The sequence below is a fragment of the Salmo salar genome, chromosome 19 (genome assembly GCF_965601325.2).
Source record: "Salmo salar chromosome 19, fSalSal1, whole genome shotgun sequence".
Classification (NCBI taxonomy): Eukaryota; Metazoa; Chordata; class Actinopteri; order Salmoniformes; family Salmonidae; genus Salmo; species Salmo salar.
In genome coordinates, this window is record NC_138309.1 from 53,130,661 (window position 1) to 53,148,258 (window position 17,598).

Here is a 17,598-nt window from a genome sequence, read left to right on the forward strand (position 1 = left end):
GCCACGTTGAAAGTCACTGAGCTCTTTAGTAAGGCCATTCTACAGCCAATGTTTGTCTATGGAGATCGCATGGCTGTGTGCTCGATTTTATACGCCTGTCAGCAAAAGGTGTGGTTGACATAGTCGTATCCACTCATTTGAAGGGGTGTCCACATACTTGTGTATATATAGTACACATCATTGTTCCATCCTCTGTCTGAACACATTGGATGATTTTGAAGTTTGTTCTGCCCTCTGCTGGCTACAAATGTTGTACATGGGGTACACAGAAAATAATATACACTGAGTATACCAAACAGGAATTACACCTTCCTAATATGGAGTTGCACTATTAGGGCAAGTGTTCATAATGTTTTGTATATTCAGTGTATATCCGGTGTATATATATCATGTTATGAAGCCATCTGTCCCATGTACAGAACGAAACAAAACAACAGAACACAAGCTTTGTTATTCAATGATGGGTTAATAAGAGAAAATCAAGGAAAGGTCTTGGCAAAGTCTAAAACCTAAACACAGGTTTACATGACAATGGTTCCCCTTAGAGGTAAAAGGCTCTGACTCAGTGTTTTGAGAAAAGCTATAGTGTTCATAATGGATGACTTTGTCTAGCCAGGCTGGAACAAAATCATTGGGTCAGATCTTCTGGTGGATCACAGCAGGGATGGCAGACATGTGAATGTATGAATACATGGAAAACATCAAACTTCTTCAGTTTGAGATATCAAGACAAATATGTGAAATGTATATGCAATTTATTTTAGAATAAAAAATATGACAAATATACAACATTTAGAATAATCCTTATTTCTAATAAAAATTCTGAAATAGTCATATAAATACTGTAATATAATAATTACATAGATGAGAAAGGATTTAGTAAGGCATGAAGGTAGTAACTCAAATATTTTATGCTCTTCTTTGTGCGAGTGCATCCAACTTTATAGTTTCATCAATCAAATCAGTATCAGTTAAATAAAATCAAACATGAACTAGACAAAGGTTCAGATATACTGTGTCCACCTTAATTGAACACAACACATTGTAAAATAAGTCACTTGAAGTTCTAGAAACAATGTATGATGTCATATAAACAGGCTCTGAATTAAATGTAAGAATATAATGGTTCATTTCAATTGTTCATACTTTCGTTATGACCAACTTATGTAAACCTGCCTGAAAATGATTGAACACAGAAAAGTTAAGAAGCATTTTCACTACATCAATATATTTGATAAACAAGAACAAATTCAAGTCAAAGACTTTCAATCAGTCGGAGAAAGTGCTTTTGATAAAGCATAAATATCTATTTATTTCTATTGATACATTAAGAAATACTATAAAACAGCATAGAAACCCTGAGAGAACTAGGAGTATACAACTTATACAAAGCATCATAACTGATACTGCATGTAACAAAAATGTGCAAACTCAAGTGCTTAGTTCTAAATTACTAGTAAACGTTTTAAATGGAAGGCAACGAGTTGTTTTCTGTGGTATACTGTCATAAAGCTATTTGTACTGTAAATATCACGTTTCCAACAAATTCTACTATTTAACTAGGCAGGAGAAACGTAAGTTATGCATAAAGTCGTCTGATTATGCTGCTTACCCGTTGGGTCAACAGAATATTATTGCTATCCAGCAATCTCAGTGACACATTGCAAAAAGCAATCTTTTAAACATATTTGCGGAAAAAAAAGAAAACAAATCACCCTGTTACTTTCGAAATTTCCACAACAAACCGATTCTGACCAGCAGTATATTAAAATAAAGGATATCAGCCCATTTAAAATACAATAAGATGTTGCTGATAAAAAATAAATTATATATATATATATATATATATATATATATATATATATTAACTTTATTTAACTAGGAAAGTCAGTTAAGAACAAATTCTTATTTTACAATGACGGCCTACACTGTACTGACGTGATACTGATGAACTCAGTACAGATAGAAAAATGTGTTCTATATAGTGCCACTACCAGTGTTATTTTCCTTGTAACCACAGTGGAACCATTTTTGGTGCTATATAGAACAATTTTTTAAGGTTATACAGAGATCCAATAAAAAAACGTTACAACCTTTTTTTGGTGCTATATAGAACACCCTTCTTATAGGGTTAGCCATATTATATTGTTAAAATGACGGTGTTATTACTATGTTAATTCACAAGTTGAATCAGATGTGCTAGTTCTGGAACGGCTGGGGGTCTCTGAGGAGAGAATTGAGATTTAGTCAACAGTTGTCAATTGACACAAGGCTTTATGTGAGTCTTTTTAACAAGAGACCATTACTGGCCCGAGTCATTTTTAATGACACAACACAACATATTAGATCAACTGGAATGACACTCACTCACGGTTGCACAAAAAGATCTGTGCGCAAACCACGCCCCAAAATATTTGAATGAGCCGCCATCGCTACATTTTAATAATCACTAAAAGATGAATGGACCCTTTTCCTCAATGCAAAGAACCATTTAAGTGTTCTTTGAGTCATTATGGTTTGACATATCACCCTTACCAAAGCACCTTTGAGAAACCCTATTTTCTAAGTACAGTATGTAGATGTAAATACTGAAATGTGTCCAGTTTTGTGTTCAAAACCTTACAGTATCATTTGGATGTAATGTTGCTTCTTTGGTTTTCACTCGTCTGCTGAACATTAACATATTAACTGATCAACTTTAATTTATTCCTTGCAAAAAAAGTAATTTATTTGTGTGGTGTGTGGTTCTTAGCTCTTTCTTGGGTGTGTGTTGCTGTACCACTTCCTTAGCGCCACACCGCAAGTACTGACGACCACACAACATGCCCCACCGAGACTCCACATGGTGGGCTTTCGGTTGAAAAAAATGAACTGGAAAATAAAAGCTAGGACCACGTCGACGGTCCTCATCAAGGCCACAGGGCCGGCCTTCTCAATCTGAAGTGCTTTGGTGAGGAACGTTTGGCCAGCGATGCCCAGGATCGCTATCAGCATAAGGATCCACCTGTCTCTCCCACAGAATGGAATGGTCCATTCACCAAGTATAAACAAAGCGATGAAACACTCAATGAAACCAATCACAGCATAGTACCACACGGACAGATAGTAGTGGACACTTTTGCCCATTTTCCTGAGTATTACGAAAGTGCAGGCTGCTCCCATCGCTCCACCAAAGGCTGCAATAGTCCCCTTGAGATGATTGGTGTAGTCTCCCTCTATTTCCTCTATACGAGCACCAAATATGAAGGGAGGCCTGGCTATCATTATGACACCAGCCAACGTGAACACAGTGAAGACACAGTCCCAGATTGTACATTTCTCTTTGAGGAAGATCCAGGCTAGCAAGGCAGTGAACACTGGGTTGCTGAACATGATGACTGTTGCATCAGCCAGGGGCATCTGCTGAACTGCATAGAACAATAGGATCATGGCGTTAGAACCCAAGAATCCTCTCATCACCAAATAGATCCGCTTGTCTCTTGGCCCAAGGAAGCCAGTCCTAAAAAAACAGGAAATTGTGAAATATTTGTATGTAAATATCAGGGGTCAAGGGGTCAAGTTGTTCAATACAGATAAATATAGTTTTGTAATAACGTACTTGTGATAGATAAGCATAGGCATCACAAACAGCATCTGGAAGAAACAGCGAATGGCACTGATTTCTACAGCATGGACTCCATCGATTGTCTTCACCAGAAGAGCTATAACGGAGAAGAACACTGTTGCCAGCAGGCCATAGAACAGGCCCAGTCCTGGACAATGCTTTTTCTCTGAGGACAGAGGGAGGAGGACACATTAACTGGTTAAAATAGCTTGACTGGAACTGAACATTAACCTACTACTAAAACGGAATTGAATATTTGTTTGTCTGAAATGGCAAAATGGGAGGAGGAAGAGGTACAGTATTCAAATGTGATATTAAAAGCCCTTTTGTTGAAGGGAATCCCTGCTAAGGCTTACAGTTACAGGCAACCTTTTGACAAGTTTTAAAAGCTGTAGGGGGATTACAGGTATTTAATATTACTACATACACCTGAAAATTGACCTGTCACACACTGTACCCACTGATTGCTAATGTTTATTCCCAACATAAAAAGAGTGCCATGAACCCATGTCCTCTAACTGGCAGGAGGCTCAAACTGAACAGGAAGAATCAGGGGAAATTGTACTGACTAAACATATGGAAGACTGTGTGGAAGGATGCAGAAGATTATTACTCATCTGAGAACAGAGGACACCATTGTTAGACTTCTTTGTGAGTTTGATTTACAACCTGTCGGCTGGGTGCTCATTCTTTCCAATTTTGTAATCATACCAAAATTACAAATAAGGAGCCAATGTTGGAAAAAAAACTAATAAATTACTAAGTGTTTTCTGTTGTAAAAATTGGGAAAACCATTCAAGAAGTTAGAGCTACATAGAATTGTAACTGGTGGGAAAATGCCTCGTCATCCCCTTTGAAGAGGATGAAAATGTTAAACCGGATTACGTTCAATAATTAATAATCAGTCTGATGAAAGTGAGAGGTGACGCGGCCACAATGTTGCAATATATTGGCTATTATTAGCTAGTTTAAAATGAAAGCGCATTGGCGGCAATATGTATGATTATCAGTAAAGTAATTCCGTAGTTAGAGAACAGCGATTACGTCAGTTACATAACTTGCTGCTACGGAGGTCGTCATTGGCTACGCCAATGCTTTTCATTACCCCATCTATCTTAAAGTTCATCACTTCAACTAGATGGAAGCAGATCCAGTCATATAATGGACTATATTAATACACAACAAACACGTGGTTGCGTTAGTAGATCTCTTAAAATAGCGAAATGATATACATTCTCTCTAACTTTACCGTGAAGGCTACCTTTGGCAACTGTGTCTACTGCGTCCGTTGAGATGGGATCCCCGCCGCCGCCAATTCTACAATATATGAGAGGACAGAATCTTTGCATCGCGCTGCTTTCCATTGTTCTAGTCCTTGCATCCTTATCATTGCCCCTCTCGTCATGACTATTACTTTGTAAATGGATTCTCTCAGTAGTGTATTCATCGTCGTCGTCATCGCCAACTTTGTGAAATACAACTTTGATGTCCTCCTCTCTACGGGGAACGACCGATAGAACTCGGTCATCAATGCTATTACTGTCCGTCAAATCCCCCATTGTAAGATGCAACAGGTGAACATGCCTTGGAGGTAGCTTACACCCTTCTCTGCCTGAGAGTGAGTGACACACCGGTTTAATATGTAACCTTGGTGGCCACTGTATTAACATGCAATGATTACTTTAACCACGGGGGGCAGCTATCCAACAAACAACATACCGGTAGCAAAATTTCCTTCCCGGTAGGCAATCCAGTTGGCCAACCAAAACGTTACCCTAAATTCATGTTTAATCAAGAAAGGGTTCAACCTTGACCTCGTTCTACAAAACTGAAATAAATGTTGGACATTATTGGGGTACTTATCTAAAGAGGGGTTGTTGTTATAGAATGATTATGATAGCAATTTTATATTAACTTCATGGGACAAGATGTTTAAATCATGTGTAGGCTAATGCAGTTGTGTTGTTTATTAAACAAGGCCTTGAAGACAACACATTTATGCTTTTATGAAATTGGTTTATTACTAGTCTACTATACATAAAATACAGCAACATTTAAAACAAAACACACTCTTACTACAGATTAGAATACATGTGTGGTTTTTGTAGTATTGCAATTACACAGATTTAGGCCTAGATTAGGTTCAATTAAAAATGTAATTTCAAAATCTAAAACTATAGCTCCATATGAAAGATATAACATGATTGGAGTGGTCCCCTCTACATACAAAACACTGTATTAATTTACTCATCATTGTAAAAACGTAAACATTTTATTTGGGAAATTGTCAGTTAAATGTTAATGAGTACTTTACAAGCAAAATTCTTGTTTACTTTATTTTACCTCTTAAATTTATTTTATAGCACAGGAATTACCGTAGTTACCGTAGTGTAGGGCTTAGCTGCTGTACGTCAACAATTGCTTTGTCTACGAGGAAAAAAAGAAGAAAGAGTGCTGTGAAAGAGAGGGACACAGTAGATGTTTCTAGCAAGGCATTCATCAGGAATTCTTTCTTATTAGTGGGCTATATCATGCAAATAGCGGTGCAGTATAGTCATCCTCTCCACAGCGTTCAGTGCTACTGCACTTGTCAACTGCACACTCCTTAATTGTTTTCATTAATTAATTATTACTCAGGTCAATCATTAGGTGCTCGTATATCTGAGTTTTCCCTTTGAAGCTGGAGGCCAGCAGAAACTCTCTGTTGTCAATGGACACCAGAGAGAATGCCCTTGGTGCCTGGATGTTTAGATCCTGGAAGTAAACAAATTGGCCCCTCTTCAAGTCCCACTGATAGACCTGCGTCAGGGAGTAGTCGCTGCCGAGGATGGCGTACTGCCAGTTGCCGATGGAGATGGGCTGGAACACCATGGAGCCTCGCGACGGCATTGTCTGTACCTCTTTGAACATGGAAACGTCCCACCTCATCACCTTGGAGTCCCCGATGAAACGCGTCAGGCAGATGAAAAGTTCACTCTTCACCTTAAAGTGCTTGACCGCAAACACGTCCTCCATTTCGGGGATATCAGTGCGCCGGTCAAACTTCTTCAGGCTCTTGCTCCACTGATAGACAACAGGCCTCTGGGAACTGCTTGCTAGGATCAGATGGGGCTTACCAGTGATCTCCAGGTACTCCACGTCTGTGTCACGGTACCAGGCATGGAGGGACTGGTGAGAGTAGAACCCATTGCCATTCCATTTGTACACTGTGGTAGAACCGGCCTTGGAGCTGTCGGCGATCACGAAGAAGGACTCACCATCTATAAGGAAAGTCTCAATGTCATTAGGTTTCCTGATTTTCAGGATGTCAATGTCCTGGATTTTTATGAATTTGTTGGCAGAGATGTCCCGCTTGTAAATGTGAGAGCCACCAAAGAGCTGGGCTACAATGATGAACAGCTGATTATCAATCACCATGGGTTTGCATACCACAGTGGATGTACCTGTAAAACAAGGACCAAAAACTAAGTATTAGTACATAGGAACATAAAGTAAATATTTGTGAGAAAAACACTTCAAACATACAACTATACATTTTAGGTTACAAAATATATCGTTTTTTTGGTAAGACAGATACAGTACTACAATATCAGTTCACACTTGGCATATCATTTCATCATCTGATGATATACTGTAAAACACATATTGCTCACTTTGAACGCTGTCATAGGTTCTGAAAACCGTTTCAACGTGATCCCATTCCAGGAAGCTGCATGTACCAGTGAAGGGCTGAGCAAACACAACAAACTGGTCCATGCCAAAGGTAAAGGACTCCACCGAAATGGATTCAAACGTCAGGGGCTGATAAGAGGCAAACTCTGCAATACAAAACAGATGTATTCATGTAAACAATTTGTTTTTGATTAACATCACTTCCAGAGGAGGCAACATTACTGGAATTCTTCCTTGGTGACTGTTTCAGTAGTTTGTAGGCTACTGTAGGTACATACTCTACAGTGTAATTAATCCCTAGTGTTATCATTTTCACTTTATCCTGACTAGTAATTCATTTACAGTCTTGGCGTCTATTGGAGTCTGAGTCTATTGGAGTCTAAGTCTATTGGAGTCTATTGCATTTAATTCAAATGGCCACAGTGCTGAATTTCACAAGGCAGCAATAGTTAAGGAGATTAACATTCCAAGGTGTGAAATAATAATTGCACCAATCACCTGCTGTTATGCAGTCAAATGACCCGGGCACAAGGTCATTGATCAGTTTCCCTTGGAAAAGCGGGGGCCCACTGCAGGAGATCTGGTCAACTGTCGCATTGGTGGTGCGCATCCACTCCACCAGCCACTTTAGTTTGCAGTCACATTCCAGGTGGTTCCCTCTCAGATCTCTGGTAAAAACAGGTTAGCAAAGTATGCATAAATCAAAACCTGAATATTTTGAATGAAAAGATACTCACACTTTTTTGGTTTAACATAAGTACACTTTAGATGTTGACGTTACCCATAAGGCCGCTGGTTATGTGAAGAACAAAAAAAGACTCACACTTTAGCCAAAGCATCCATGCCCTTGAAAACATCTTTGGGTAATGTCTCAAGGTTATTATAGGCCAGGCTCCTAATAAAAAAGAGGAAAACAATGTGAGTTTTAGACCACAACAGGAAAAATACAGTATGTCCTGAATCAACACAATATATTGTGGCTGACTTCCAAAAAGAGACGTTCTTGGAACCCAGCATTAGGTTTCACTCTGTCACTGGATAGGCCCTTTTCAGATGTATGAGTAAGGTTACAGAGCAGGTATTATATTTAGTTTTGCCCCCCAGGTCATATCGTTCTTGGTTATAATTAGATTTTCAAGAGTGGACTCATACAATCTACAAAAAATAGTGAAAGGGTATAAGTTCTTAGAATAATGATTCAGTAAACACATGTCCACTCATGTCTGTCTTTTTTTCTATAGAAAGCTACCTTTCAGAGTGTTGGCAAGGCATACTGATGATGGTCACATGATAAGTAAAACCAATGTTTTTGTAACATGTTTGCCAATATACATTATTTGGATTTCAAGGGTTTTTTGAGGGCCTGATGCAAATATTCTGGTGTGAAAACTGGAAATATTCACAGTCAGCGAGGTCACCAAGGTTACATGTGATATTAGACCCACCACAGAGTGTCCTTTGGCAACTTGATCTGGCAGAAGTAACCTAACGTAGCAGTCGTAGAAAGCTGCCTGAGCGTAGTCCCTACTTATGTTTTTCAGGGGAAACGGAAGTTAGGTTGAAAATACTGTATCCCTGACAACCAGAAACACCTGCTTTATGCCAAAATAGTGTATCCCTGACAACCATAAAGATCAACTTTATTCCAAAGCCACTAAGGGTGGGCAGAAGTGAGGGAGGTTAACCTTGTTCAATATCACTGGAATAGGACTTGCATCCTATGCATTTTTGACAATGATAAAGTGGACACCACCGAGGTCCATTTGCTTAATATTTGAATGTACCTATGGGGACCTCAGTCAACCATGTTGCTGATAATGGTATGCACCCTAGGCAGAAGCAAAAAGCCTGCAAGGATATTGGTTACAATACTCTATTTCTGTTTTCAAGTATGGTTAACACAATATGTAAATGACACATTTTCCACGATTTCAGATTGTAAGAAAGTAAAAAAAGGACATTCTTATACTTACAGGTGTATCAGTGCTTTTAGGCTCCGGAATGCATATGGTGATATTGAAGCAATTTTGTTGTTTTCGATAAACCTGTGAATGAGGTAATAACATGTAATAACATATTTTGAGGATTAAATCATCATATTATGCATTTTTTTGTATCTTATCCATTAGAGAGAGTACAACTCACAGGTACTCCAGATGCGGTAGTCCCAGGAACGCATCCTCATCAATTGAGTCAAACGTGTTGGCAGTGAAAAGACTGTTAAGAAAATAGAGAAGAGTTTACATTCCATAATTTCTATTACCACTGCTCTGTCACATTGTCGTTTTTACTCATACTTGAATATAAATATTTCCCAATGGTTGAGTTGAAAGCAACCCCTCTGCTAAAAAATGTGAACCACTTCATTTTCATTTATCCTAATCCTCCTGTTCACACTTGTACTGTTTTATTAAAGTTCCCAAAACAACTGTTTCACAAGCCTCTAATAAAAACATTTGTATTCCCAACAAAACATGTCATAGCACAGCCTATTCTGACAGTATTATTAATATTTCCCACAAACTCTGACTCATTTGGCACCATTAAGAGGGAAACCTCCATGCCAAGATACATGTTTTCCTGAAACTAATGTCTTGTGATAGATAATTGTGAATAATCTGTTCACATGAGGGACATTATGTGCAAGTAGGTTTTCACACTGTGTCATGTTGAGGAATGGGTGGTACCTCAGACAATAGCTTTACTGTAATGTTAAGAGTACTCTGAGAGAAGTTTATTGTGGTTTCATTTCATTGAGACATTTTTATTTCAGCTCAGCAGCCAAGACCCCCCCACCCCCCACCCAGATCATGTGCTGTCTGTTATGACATAACCCTGCTCTTCTTCCTCTGAGGGAACAGGGATGTGCTTTGTTGATGCACATGGACCCTCATTTTAGTAGATATTTTTGAAAAATAATTGAGTAACGACGTCAAACTCACAGAAGCTGTAGAGCAGGCGTGTGTAAGAAGCTTCCTCCAGTGATTTCGGTGAATCCAGACTTGACAAAAGATCTGCATAGAAACATGGTACAAATGAAATGAGGCAATATATCAGAACATAGATTCATATTATTGATAAATTATCAACCATTTAATTTGATTGTAGGTCTATATAATTTCAATTTGCTGCTTTACTTGCGCTGTTATTTTATTCTATTCAACATCTTCAAAATACTAGACAAAGAAAGATTGATCATACGACAGCCCCATATTAATGCCACTGCCAATATTATGATTTAAATAATTAACAATATTTAATTCAAAGCACTTACAATGAAACGACATCAGGTGGAAAGCTGTGAGGGACCGATCTTATATTTTCACACAGTGCATTATCTTTGGTGCACGTACAAGATGCGGGGCATCTAGGTTGCTTCACTCTTCTGGTCTCCGATAAAAGCAGGACCGTGGCGATCCAAATAAACACCATGCATCCTTTCAGGGTTTTGCTTGCATATCCCATCCTCGTGTTGCTCTCTGGTGACAACCAGTCCGTCGAATATTTCTGAACATGAACCTCAAGGAAAAATCCAAAATTAAAATGTTTCAATGCCAAATCTTGAATGTCTGTATTTGCTTCGATGAATTTGCAGTGATGAATGCAGCTTGTATCTCAATGACCAGGCACTAATCCAAAAGATTCGTTCTGCAAGGCGCAGTATTTACAAATGCAGGAGAGGGAAGATAAAACAAAGGTCTCCGATCCTTGGACAGATTAAAATCCTCCAAAATACGTTGTAATTCCAAAAGTGAAAATAGATCCAATATAGGCTACACAGTTTGTATAGTGTTATTTATTTGTAAGAACTAGGCTAGCTCTATATGTTTTATTATGAAGGTCTGAATACGTATCTATTTGGCTCGATCGGATAAGAAAAGATGAAAGCCTCAAGTCCCTGGAGAGCTTATTTTTTTGAGAGACGCAGACTATTATTTATGCGCGCACGAAATCCTTGAATGGTTAATGCGGAACGGCCTATTCATTAGAAGAGTCTATGGAAGCTGGAAGAGCACCTGCGTCTCGCTCATTGATAATGTTGCTATTGCTGCTGCTGCTGCTGCTGCTGATGATAATAGTAATAGGAATAGCATAATAAAATCCCAATTATAGCAATGTAGGCTAATAACAATATAATAAAAAACCAAATCAAAATCATAATAACAAAAACATTATAATAGCATATGTAATATGATGCAGCTATAATAATATTATCCTAAAATAATTATTTTAATCAGTTTGTTCCCAGCTGGCTCTAAAAGTCGCCTTACATTTCTGTGCTCAACCAAATTCTTTTTTCTTTTTAGCTCTCTCAGCGAACATACTGAATCAAATGCTGTGTCTTTGTTGAGTTCAATGGGGGATCAAACCCATCCAATTCAAATAACAGTGGAGTTCTGTTCAAGACTGGAAAAGTTCACCCCTGCCATCCCACCATTTTCCAAAGAGTTCAATTACAGTATTCAGAAGAATAAGAGATCTATTGTTCCCATTTGATATAACGGAATCTATAACGGAATCTTTAACGGAATCTATGAAAGCCCACATAAGTACAGCCAGGATAGCAGATATGGTTAATGGTTACTTCAAAACCCCATTTCCTTACAGTACATTTGCATATGCCCACATAAAATACAAATAATTAAAAGGGTGATTTCTCTGCGTGTGCATGTTCAAAATAGACTAAGGGCCTACTCTATTTAGAATTGTCTATTTTTGCCACTTCTTTTTTTCCCCAAAAAATCCATGCTTTTATTATTCAAATCAATACCTGAATATCTGATGCATGCTTGTGTGTGTATCTGCTTCTCAACAAATGTGATAATGGAATCAAACCATAGATTTGTTGAAAATATTATTTGATTTGGAGAGGTCCTGTAATTTTGGTTGTGGCCAATGGTCTTATATATATATACACTGAGTGTACCAAACATTAAGAACACCTGCTCTTTCCATTATATAGACTGACCAGGTGAATCCAGGAGAAAGCTATGATCCCTTATTAACGTCACTTTTTAAATCCACTTCAATCAGTGTAGATGAAGGGGAGGGGACATGTTAAAGAAGGATTTTTAAGCCTTGAGACAATTGAGACATGGATTGTGTATGTGTGCCATTCAGAGGGTGAATAGACAAGACAAAATATTGAAGTGCCCTTGAACTTGTGTATCCAGCCAACTTGACACAACTGTGGAAATCATTTGAGTCAACATGGGCCAACATCCCTGTGGAACGGTTTCGACACGTTGTGGAGTCCATGCACCGACAAATTGAGTCTGTTCTGAGGGCAAAAGGGAGTGCAACTCAAAAAAAGGAAGGCATTCCTAATGTTTTGTGCACTCAGTGTATATCATTGGTTGTAGCAGTTCACTGTTTGAAATACAGCAATTTGTGGTCTTTTCATGCACCTTTGTTTTTGTGTGAATCACAAATAGAGCTCGCCAGCTTGTAGCCCTAAAACCTGGAAGTAAGTTACCTACCTTTGGTTCGTTCAGCCATCCCTATGAGGAAAATGAATGGGGAAAGAACAGGGTTTTAGAATAAATGCGAAAATAAAGTCTGGGGTTAACACAGGCGTAGGAAATCTTATGTTTTGTTCTATGAGCCTTTATATGTTTTTTATTATTACATAAATTCTTCAAAATTCACATGACAGACCTTATTTTCGCCTTTTATCCAAAAACGACATTAATTTTCCCCACACCCTTTGTCCAACGAACCATGGCGGAGTTAGTGCCTACAAAAATACGCCATTAGAATCTCTACGCTCTGCTCTCTAACCATACACGTTCTCTTATACGTCATCATACGCGACTTTCTTAATGTAAACAAACAGTAGGCTAATCGTGAGCATGGCGATACATATGAACAGACTCGTAAATGTAGTTGAATCTCGACATTATCTTAGGTCAGAAACAAATGTCTGCTTTATACTCGATCCGTTTGTTTCATCCATATCACAATACCTAGCTAACTATCTGGCCATAGTCAACAGTCATAGGCTAGCTTCAATGTTACATGGCTAGCTGCATACGTTACCCATTGTGTGCAACATAGGAGACAAGACAACGCTAACGTTAGCTACTTACAGTGTTGGGGAACCTACTCTGAAATCATAGTTTACCACACTACCAAGTAGCGTACTTCACACTAGAAGAAGTTAAGCTACACTAAAGCTACCCTTAAAAAATATATAGTTTACTTAACTAAAGCTACTTTGAAAAAGTATTTCACTACCACCAAGCTACTTCGGGAAAAGTGATCATATCTACATCGGAAGTGTCTTAGACTACAAATTGCAAGACTTAATCACTTTGGTCAGGTGTTAACAGACTGTGTAATTAGACCATTAAACACAAAAACGATGTTTCAAGTGAGAATTATGCAGGTCTGATGCTGAAAAAGTAAGAAATTATTGCCTATTTCCGAGATACTGTATGTTCTTCTCTTTTTGCAAAAAATGAGTATGTAGTTCCAGTAGTTAGCTACACCGCTACATTTAGTATTGACTGTTTTATTAGGATCCCCAATTAGCTGCTGTCAAGGTAACGGCTACTCTTCCAGGGGTCCAAGCAGGAAATAAAACACAACACAAATAATACATAAAATATATAATACAATACAAAATATATAAAATTGTCTGCGTCTCGTCACAGTCTCCATTGTGTCGTAAGGTGTTCTTTTATCAGATTTTTTTCATCTGGTTTTATTGCTAGTTTGAGTTACCTGGGGTGGCACAGAGTTCTATTTAACCATGGCACTATTTAATAAGGTGTATTTCCCAGCCTCCGTTCTTGACTTGGGAACTGTGAAGAGACCTCTGGTTGCATGTCTCATGTGATATCAATGACTGTCAGAAATGTGTGCCAACTGCTTGAACAGACAGTTCGGTATCTTCAACACATCAACACCTCACACAAAGACCAATAGTGATACAGTCAATCTCTTCTCTTTGAGGAAAGCCAGGAGAGATTGACGTGCATGTCATTGACATTCGCCCTCCGTGTACATTTAAGTGCAAATACTCTGTTCTGGACCAACTGTAATTTGCCAATGTCCTTCCTTGCCGCACATGACCACACAACTGGGCAGTAGTTCAGGTGCGACAAAACTTTAGGACCTGTCTGGTTGACTGAGGTATCAAGAAAGCAGAGCTGTTGAGTCGTCAGCGTACATAGACGCACAGGCTTTATTCAAGGTCATTAGTAAAAACAGAAAAAAATTATGTCCCAAGTCATTACATGGCAAAACAAGGTTTGAATTTAGTTCAACTATAACCAAGCTATTGCAAAATGTAGTTTGATTACTAGTTAAACTACATGTAGTTCACTACTCCCAACATTGGCTACTTCCAGTGCATTCAGGAAAAGTATTCAGACCCCTTCCCTTTTTCCACATTTTGTTACATTACAGCCTTATTCTAAAATGGATTAAATCGTTTTTTCCCCCTCATCAATCTACAAACAATACTCCATAATGACAACGCGAAAACAGGTTTTTAGAAATTTTTGCAAATGTATTAAAACCTGTTTGGGATAGGGGGCGTATTTTCACGGCCGGATAAAAAACGTACCCGATTTAATCTGGTTACTACTCCTGCCCAGAAACTAGAATATGCATATAATTAGTAGATTTGGATAGAAAACACTCTAAAGTTTCTAAAACTGTTTGAATGGTGTCTGTGAGTATAACAGAACTCATATGGCAGGCCAAAACCTGACAATTTGTTCTTCTAGGGCATCTCTATCAAAAATACAACATCTCTGCTGTAACGTGACATTTTCTAAGGCTTTCATTGGCTCTCAGAAGGCGCCATAAAGTGGAATGAGAGCTCTCCAGTCTCTGGGCGAAAAACAGCAGGAGTTTTTGTGAGTGGTCATGCTGAGAACAATGACACGAGTGCGCGTGCATGAGACGACTCCATGTTTTTCTTTCAGTGTTTGAATGAATACAACGTCGGCCGGTTGGAATATTATCGCTATTTTACGAGAAAAATAGCATAACATTTGATTTTAAACAGCGTTTGACATGCTTCGAAGTACGGTAATGGAATATTTTGAATTTTTTTGTCACGAAATGCGCCGGCGCGTCACCCTTCGGATAGTGACTTGAACACACGAACAAAACGGAGCTATTTGGATATAACGATGGATTATTTGGAACCAAAACAACATTTGTTGTTGAATTAGAAGTCCTGGGAGAGCATTCTGACGAAGAACAGCAAAGGTAATCACATTTTTCTTATAGTAAATCTGAGTTTGGTGAGGGCCAAACTTGGTGGGTGTCAAATTAGCTAGCCATGATGGCCGGGCTATGTACTCAGAATATTGCAAAATGTGCTTACACCGAAAAGCTATTTTAAAATCTGACAGCGCGATTGCACAAAGGAGTTCTGTATCTATAATTCTTAAAATAATTGTTATGTTTTTTGTCAACGTTTATCATGAGTAATTTAGTAAATTCACCAGAAGTTTGCAGTGGGTATGCTAGTTCTGAACATCACATGCTAATGTAAAAAGCTGGTTTTTGATATAAATATGAACTTGATTGAACAAAACATGCATGTATTGTATAACATAATGTCCTAGGAGTGTCATCTGATGAAGATCATCAAAGGTTAGTGCTGCATTTAGCTGTGGTTTTGGTTTTTGTGACATTATATGCTAGCTTGAAAAATGGGTGTGTGATTATTTCTGGCTGGGTACTCTCCTGACATAATCTAATGTTTTGCTTTCGTTGTAAAGCCTTTTTGAAATCGGACAATGTGGTTAGGTAAAGGAGAGTCTTGTCTTTAAAATGGTGTAAAATAGTCATATGTTTGAGAAATTGAAGTTTTTGCATTTTTGAGGTATTTGTATTTCGCGCCACGCTATACCATTGGATATTGGCGAGGCGTTCTGCTAGCGGAACGTCTGTCCCTAACAGGTTTTAAAAATAAAAAACAGAAATACTTTATTTACATAAGTATTCAGACCCTTTGCTATGAGACTCGAAATTGAGTTCAGGTGCATCCTGTTTCCATTGATCATCCTTGAGATATTTCAACATCTTCCTTGGAGTCCACCTATGATAAATTCAATTGATTGGACATGATTTGGAAAGACACACACCTTTCTATATAAGCTCCCGCAGTTGAGATGGTAGAACCTTCCAGAACGCCAACCATCTCTGCAGCACTCCACCAATCAGGCCTTTATGGTAGAGTGGCCAGACGAAAGCCGCTCTAAAGGCACCTAATGGACTCTCAGACCATGAGAAACAAGATTATGTGGTCTGATGAAACCAAGATTGAACTCTTTGGCCTGAATGCCAAGTGTCGCGTCTGGAGGAAACTTGGCACCATCCCTACTGTGAAGCATGGTTGTGGCAACATCATGTTGTAGGGATGTTTTTCAGCGGCAGGGACAGGGAGACTCATCAGGATCAAGGGAAAGATGAACGGAGAAAAGTACAGAGAGATCCTTGATGAAAACCTTCTTCAGAGCGCTCAGAACCTCAGACTGGGGTGAAGGTTCACCTTCCAACAGGACAACATCCCTAAGTACACAGCCAGAACAACATAGGAGTGGCTTCAGGACAAGTCTCTGAATGTCTTTGAGTGGCCCAGCCAGAGCAAGGATTTGATACCGATCGAACATCTCTGGAGAGACCTGACAATAGCTTTGCAGTGACGTTCCCCATCCAACCAGACAGAGCTTGAGAGGATCTGTAGAGAAGAATGGGAGAAACTCCCCAAATACAGGTGTGCCAAGCTTGTAGCATCCTACCCAAGAAGACTCAAGGCCGTAATCGCTGCCAAAGGTGCTTCAACAAAGTACTGATTAAAGGATCTGAATACTTACATAAATGTGGTATTTCAGTTTTTTATTGTTAATAAAAAACTTTTTTTGCTTTGTCATTATGGGGTTTTGTGTGTAGATTGATGAGGAAATATTTTTTTTAAATCCAATTTAAAATAAGGCTGTAACGTAACAGAATGTGGAAAAAGATTGCACTGTGTATACAGTATCTCACAAAAGTGAGTACACCCCTCACATTTTTGTAAATGTTTGAGTATATCTTTTCATGTGACAACACTGAAGAAATGACACTTTGCTACAATGTAAAGTAGTGTGTACAGCTTGTATAACAGTGTAAATTTGCTGTCCCCTCAAAATAACACAACACACAGCCATTAATGTCTAAACCGCTGGCAACAAAAGTGAGTAAGTGAAAATGTCCAAATTGGGCCCAATTAGCCATTTTCCCTCCCCGGTGTCATGTGACTCATTAGTGTTACAAGGTCTCAGGTGTGAATGGGGAGCAGGTGTGTTAAATTTGAT

The 17,598-nt window shown here is 38.6% G+C and overlaps 2 protein-coding genes across 3 annotated transcripts; both read right to left on the bottom strand.

The window, feature by feature from the left end:
• Positions 1–1,863: 1,863 nt before the first annotated feature.
• Positions 1,864–5,275, bottom strand: LOC106578978 (solute carrier family 35 member G1). The gene is made up of 3 exons (XM_014158338.3): positions 4,854–5,275; positions 3,599–3,770; positions 1,864–3,499 (listed from the first exon to the last, which is right to left on the bottom strand). Exons 1-3 carry the CDS (start codon positions 5,272–5,274, stop codon positions 2,749–2,751), a joined length of 1,344 nt encoding a protein of 447 aa, XP_014013813.1. The 5' UTR covers position 5,275; the 3' UTR covers positions 1,864–2,748.
• A 324-nt stretch (positions 5,276–5,599) lies between these two features.
• Positions 5,600–13,483, bottom strand: LOC100195253 (Leucine-rich glioma-inactivated protein 1). 2 transcript variants are annotated; one of them, XM_045701841.2, is made up of 10 exons: positions 12,935–13,483; positions 12,757–12,777; positions 10,551–10,795; positions 10,219–10,290; positions 9,422–9,493; positions 9,250–9,321; positions 8,100–8,171; positions 7,775–7,944; positions 7,258–7,422; positions 5,600–7,047 (listed from the first exon to the last, which is right to left on the bottom strand). In XM_045701841.2, exons 3-10 carry the CDS (start codon positions 10,739–10,741, stop codon positions 6,227–6,229), a joined length of 1,635 nt encoding a protein of 544 aa, XP_045557797.1. In that variant the 5' UTR covers positions 10,742–10,795; positions 12,757–12,777; positions 12,935–13,483; the 3' UTR covers positions 5,600–6,226.
• Positions 13,484–17,598: the final 4,115 nt, after the last annotated feature.

Coding starts and splice junctions, on each gene's coding strand:
- LOC106578978 (XM_014158338.3), bottom strand. CDS start 5,274: ATGTTAATACAGTGGCCACCAAGGTTACATATTAAACCGGTGTGTCAC. Junction 3,771..4,853: donor TGCCAAAGGTAGCCTTCACG/GTAAAGTTAGAG, acceptor CTCTGTCCTCAG/AGAAAAAGCATTGTCCAGGA. Junction 3,500..3,598: donor CCTATGCTTATCTATCACAA/GTACGTTATTAC, acceptor CTGTTTTTTTAG/GACTGGCTTCCTTGGGCCAA.
- LOC100195253 (XM_045701841.2), bottom strand. CDS start 10,741: ATGGGATATGCAAGCAAAACCCTGAAAGGATGCATGGTGTTTATTTGG. Junction 9,494..10,218: donor ACGCCTGCTCTACAGCTTCT/GTGAGTTTGACG, acceptor TTTTCTTAACAG/TCTTTTCACTGCCAACACGT. Junction 7,945..8,099: donor ATGGATGCTTTGGCTAAAGT/GTGAGTCTTTTT, acceptor TGTTTTTACCAG/AGATCTGAGAGGGAACCACC.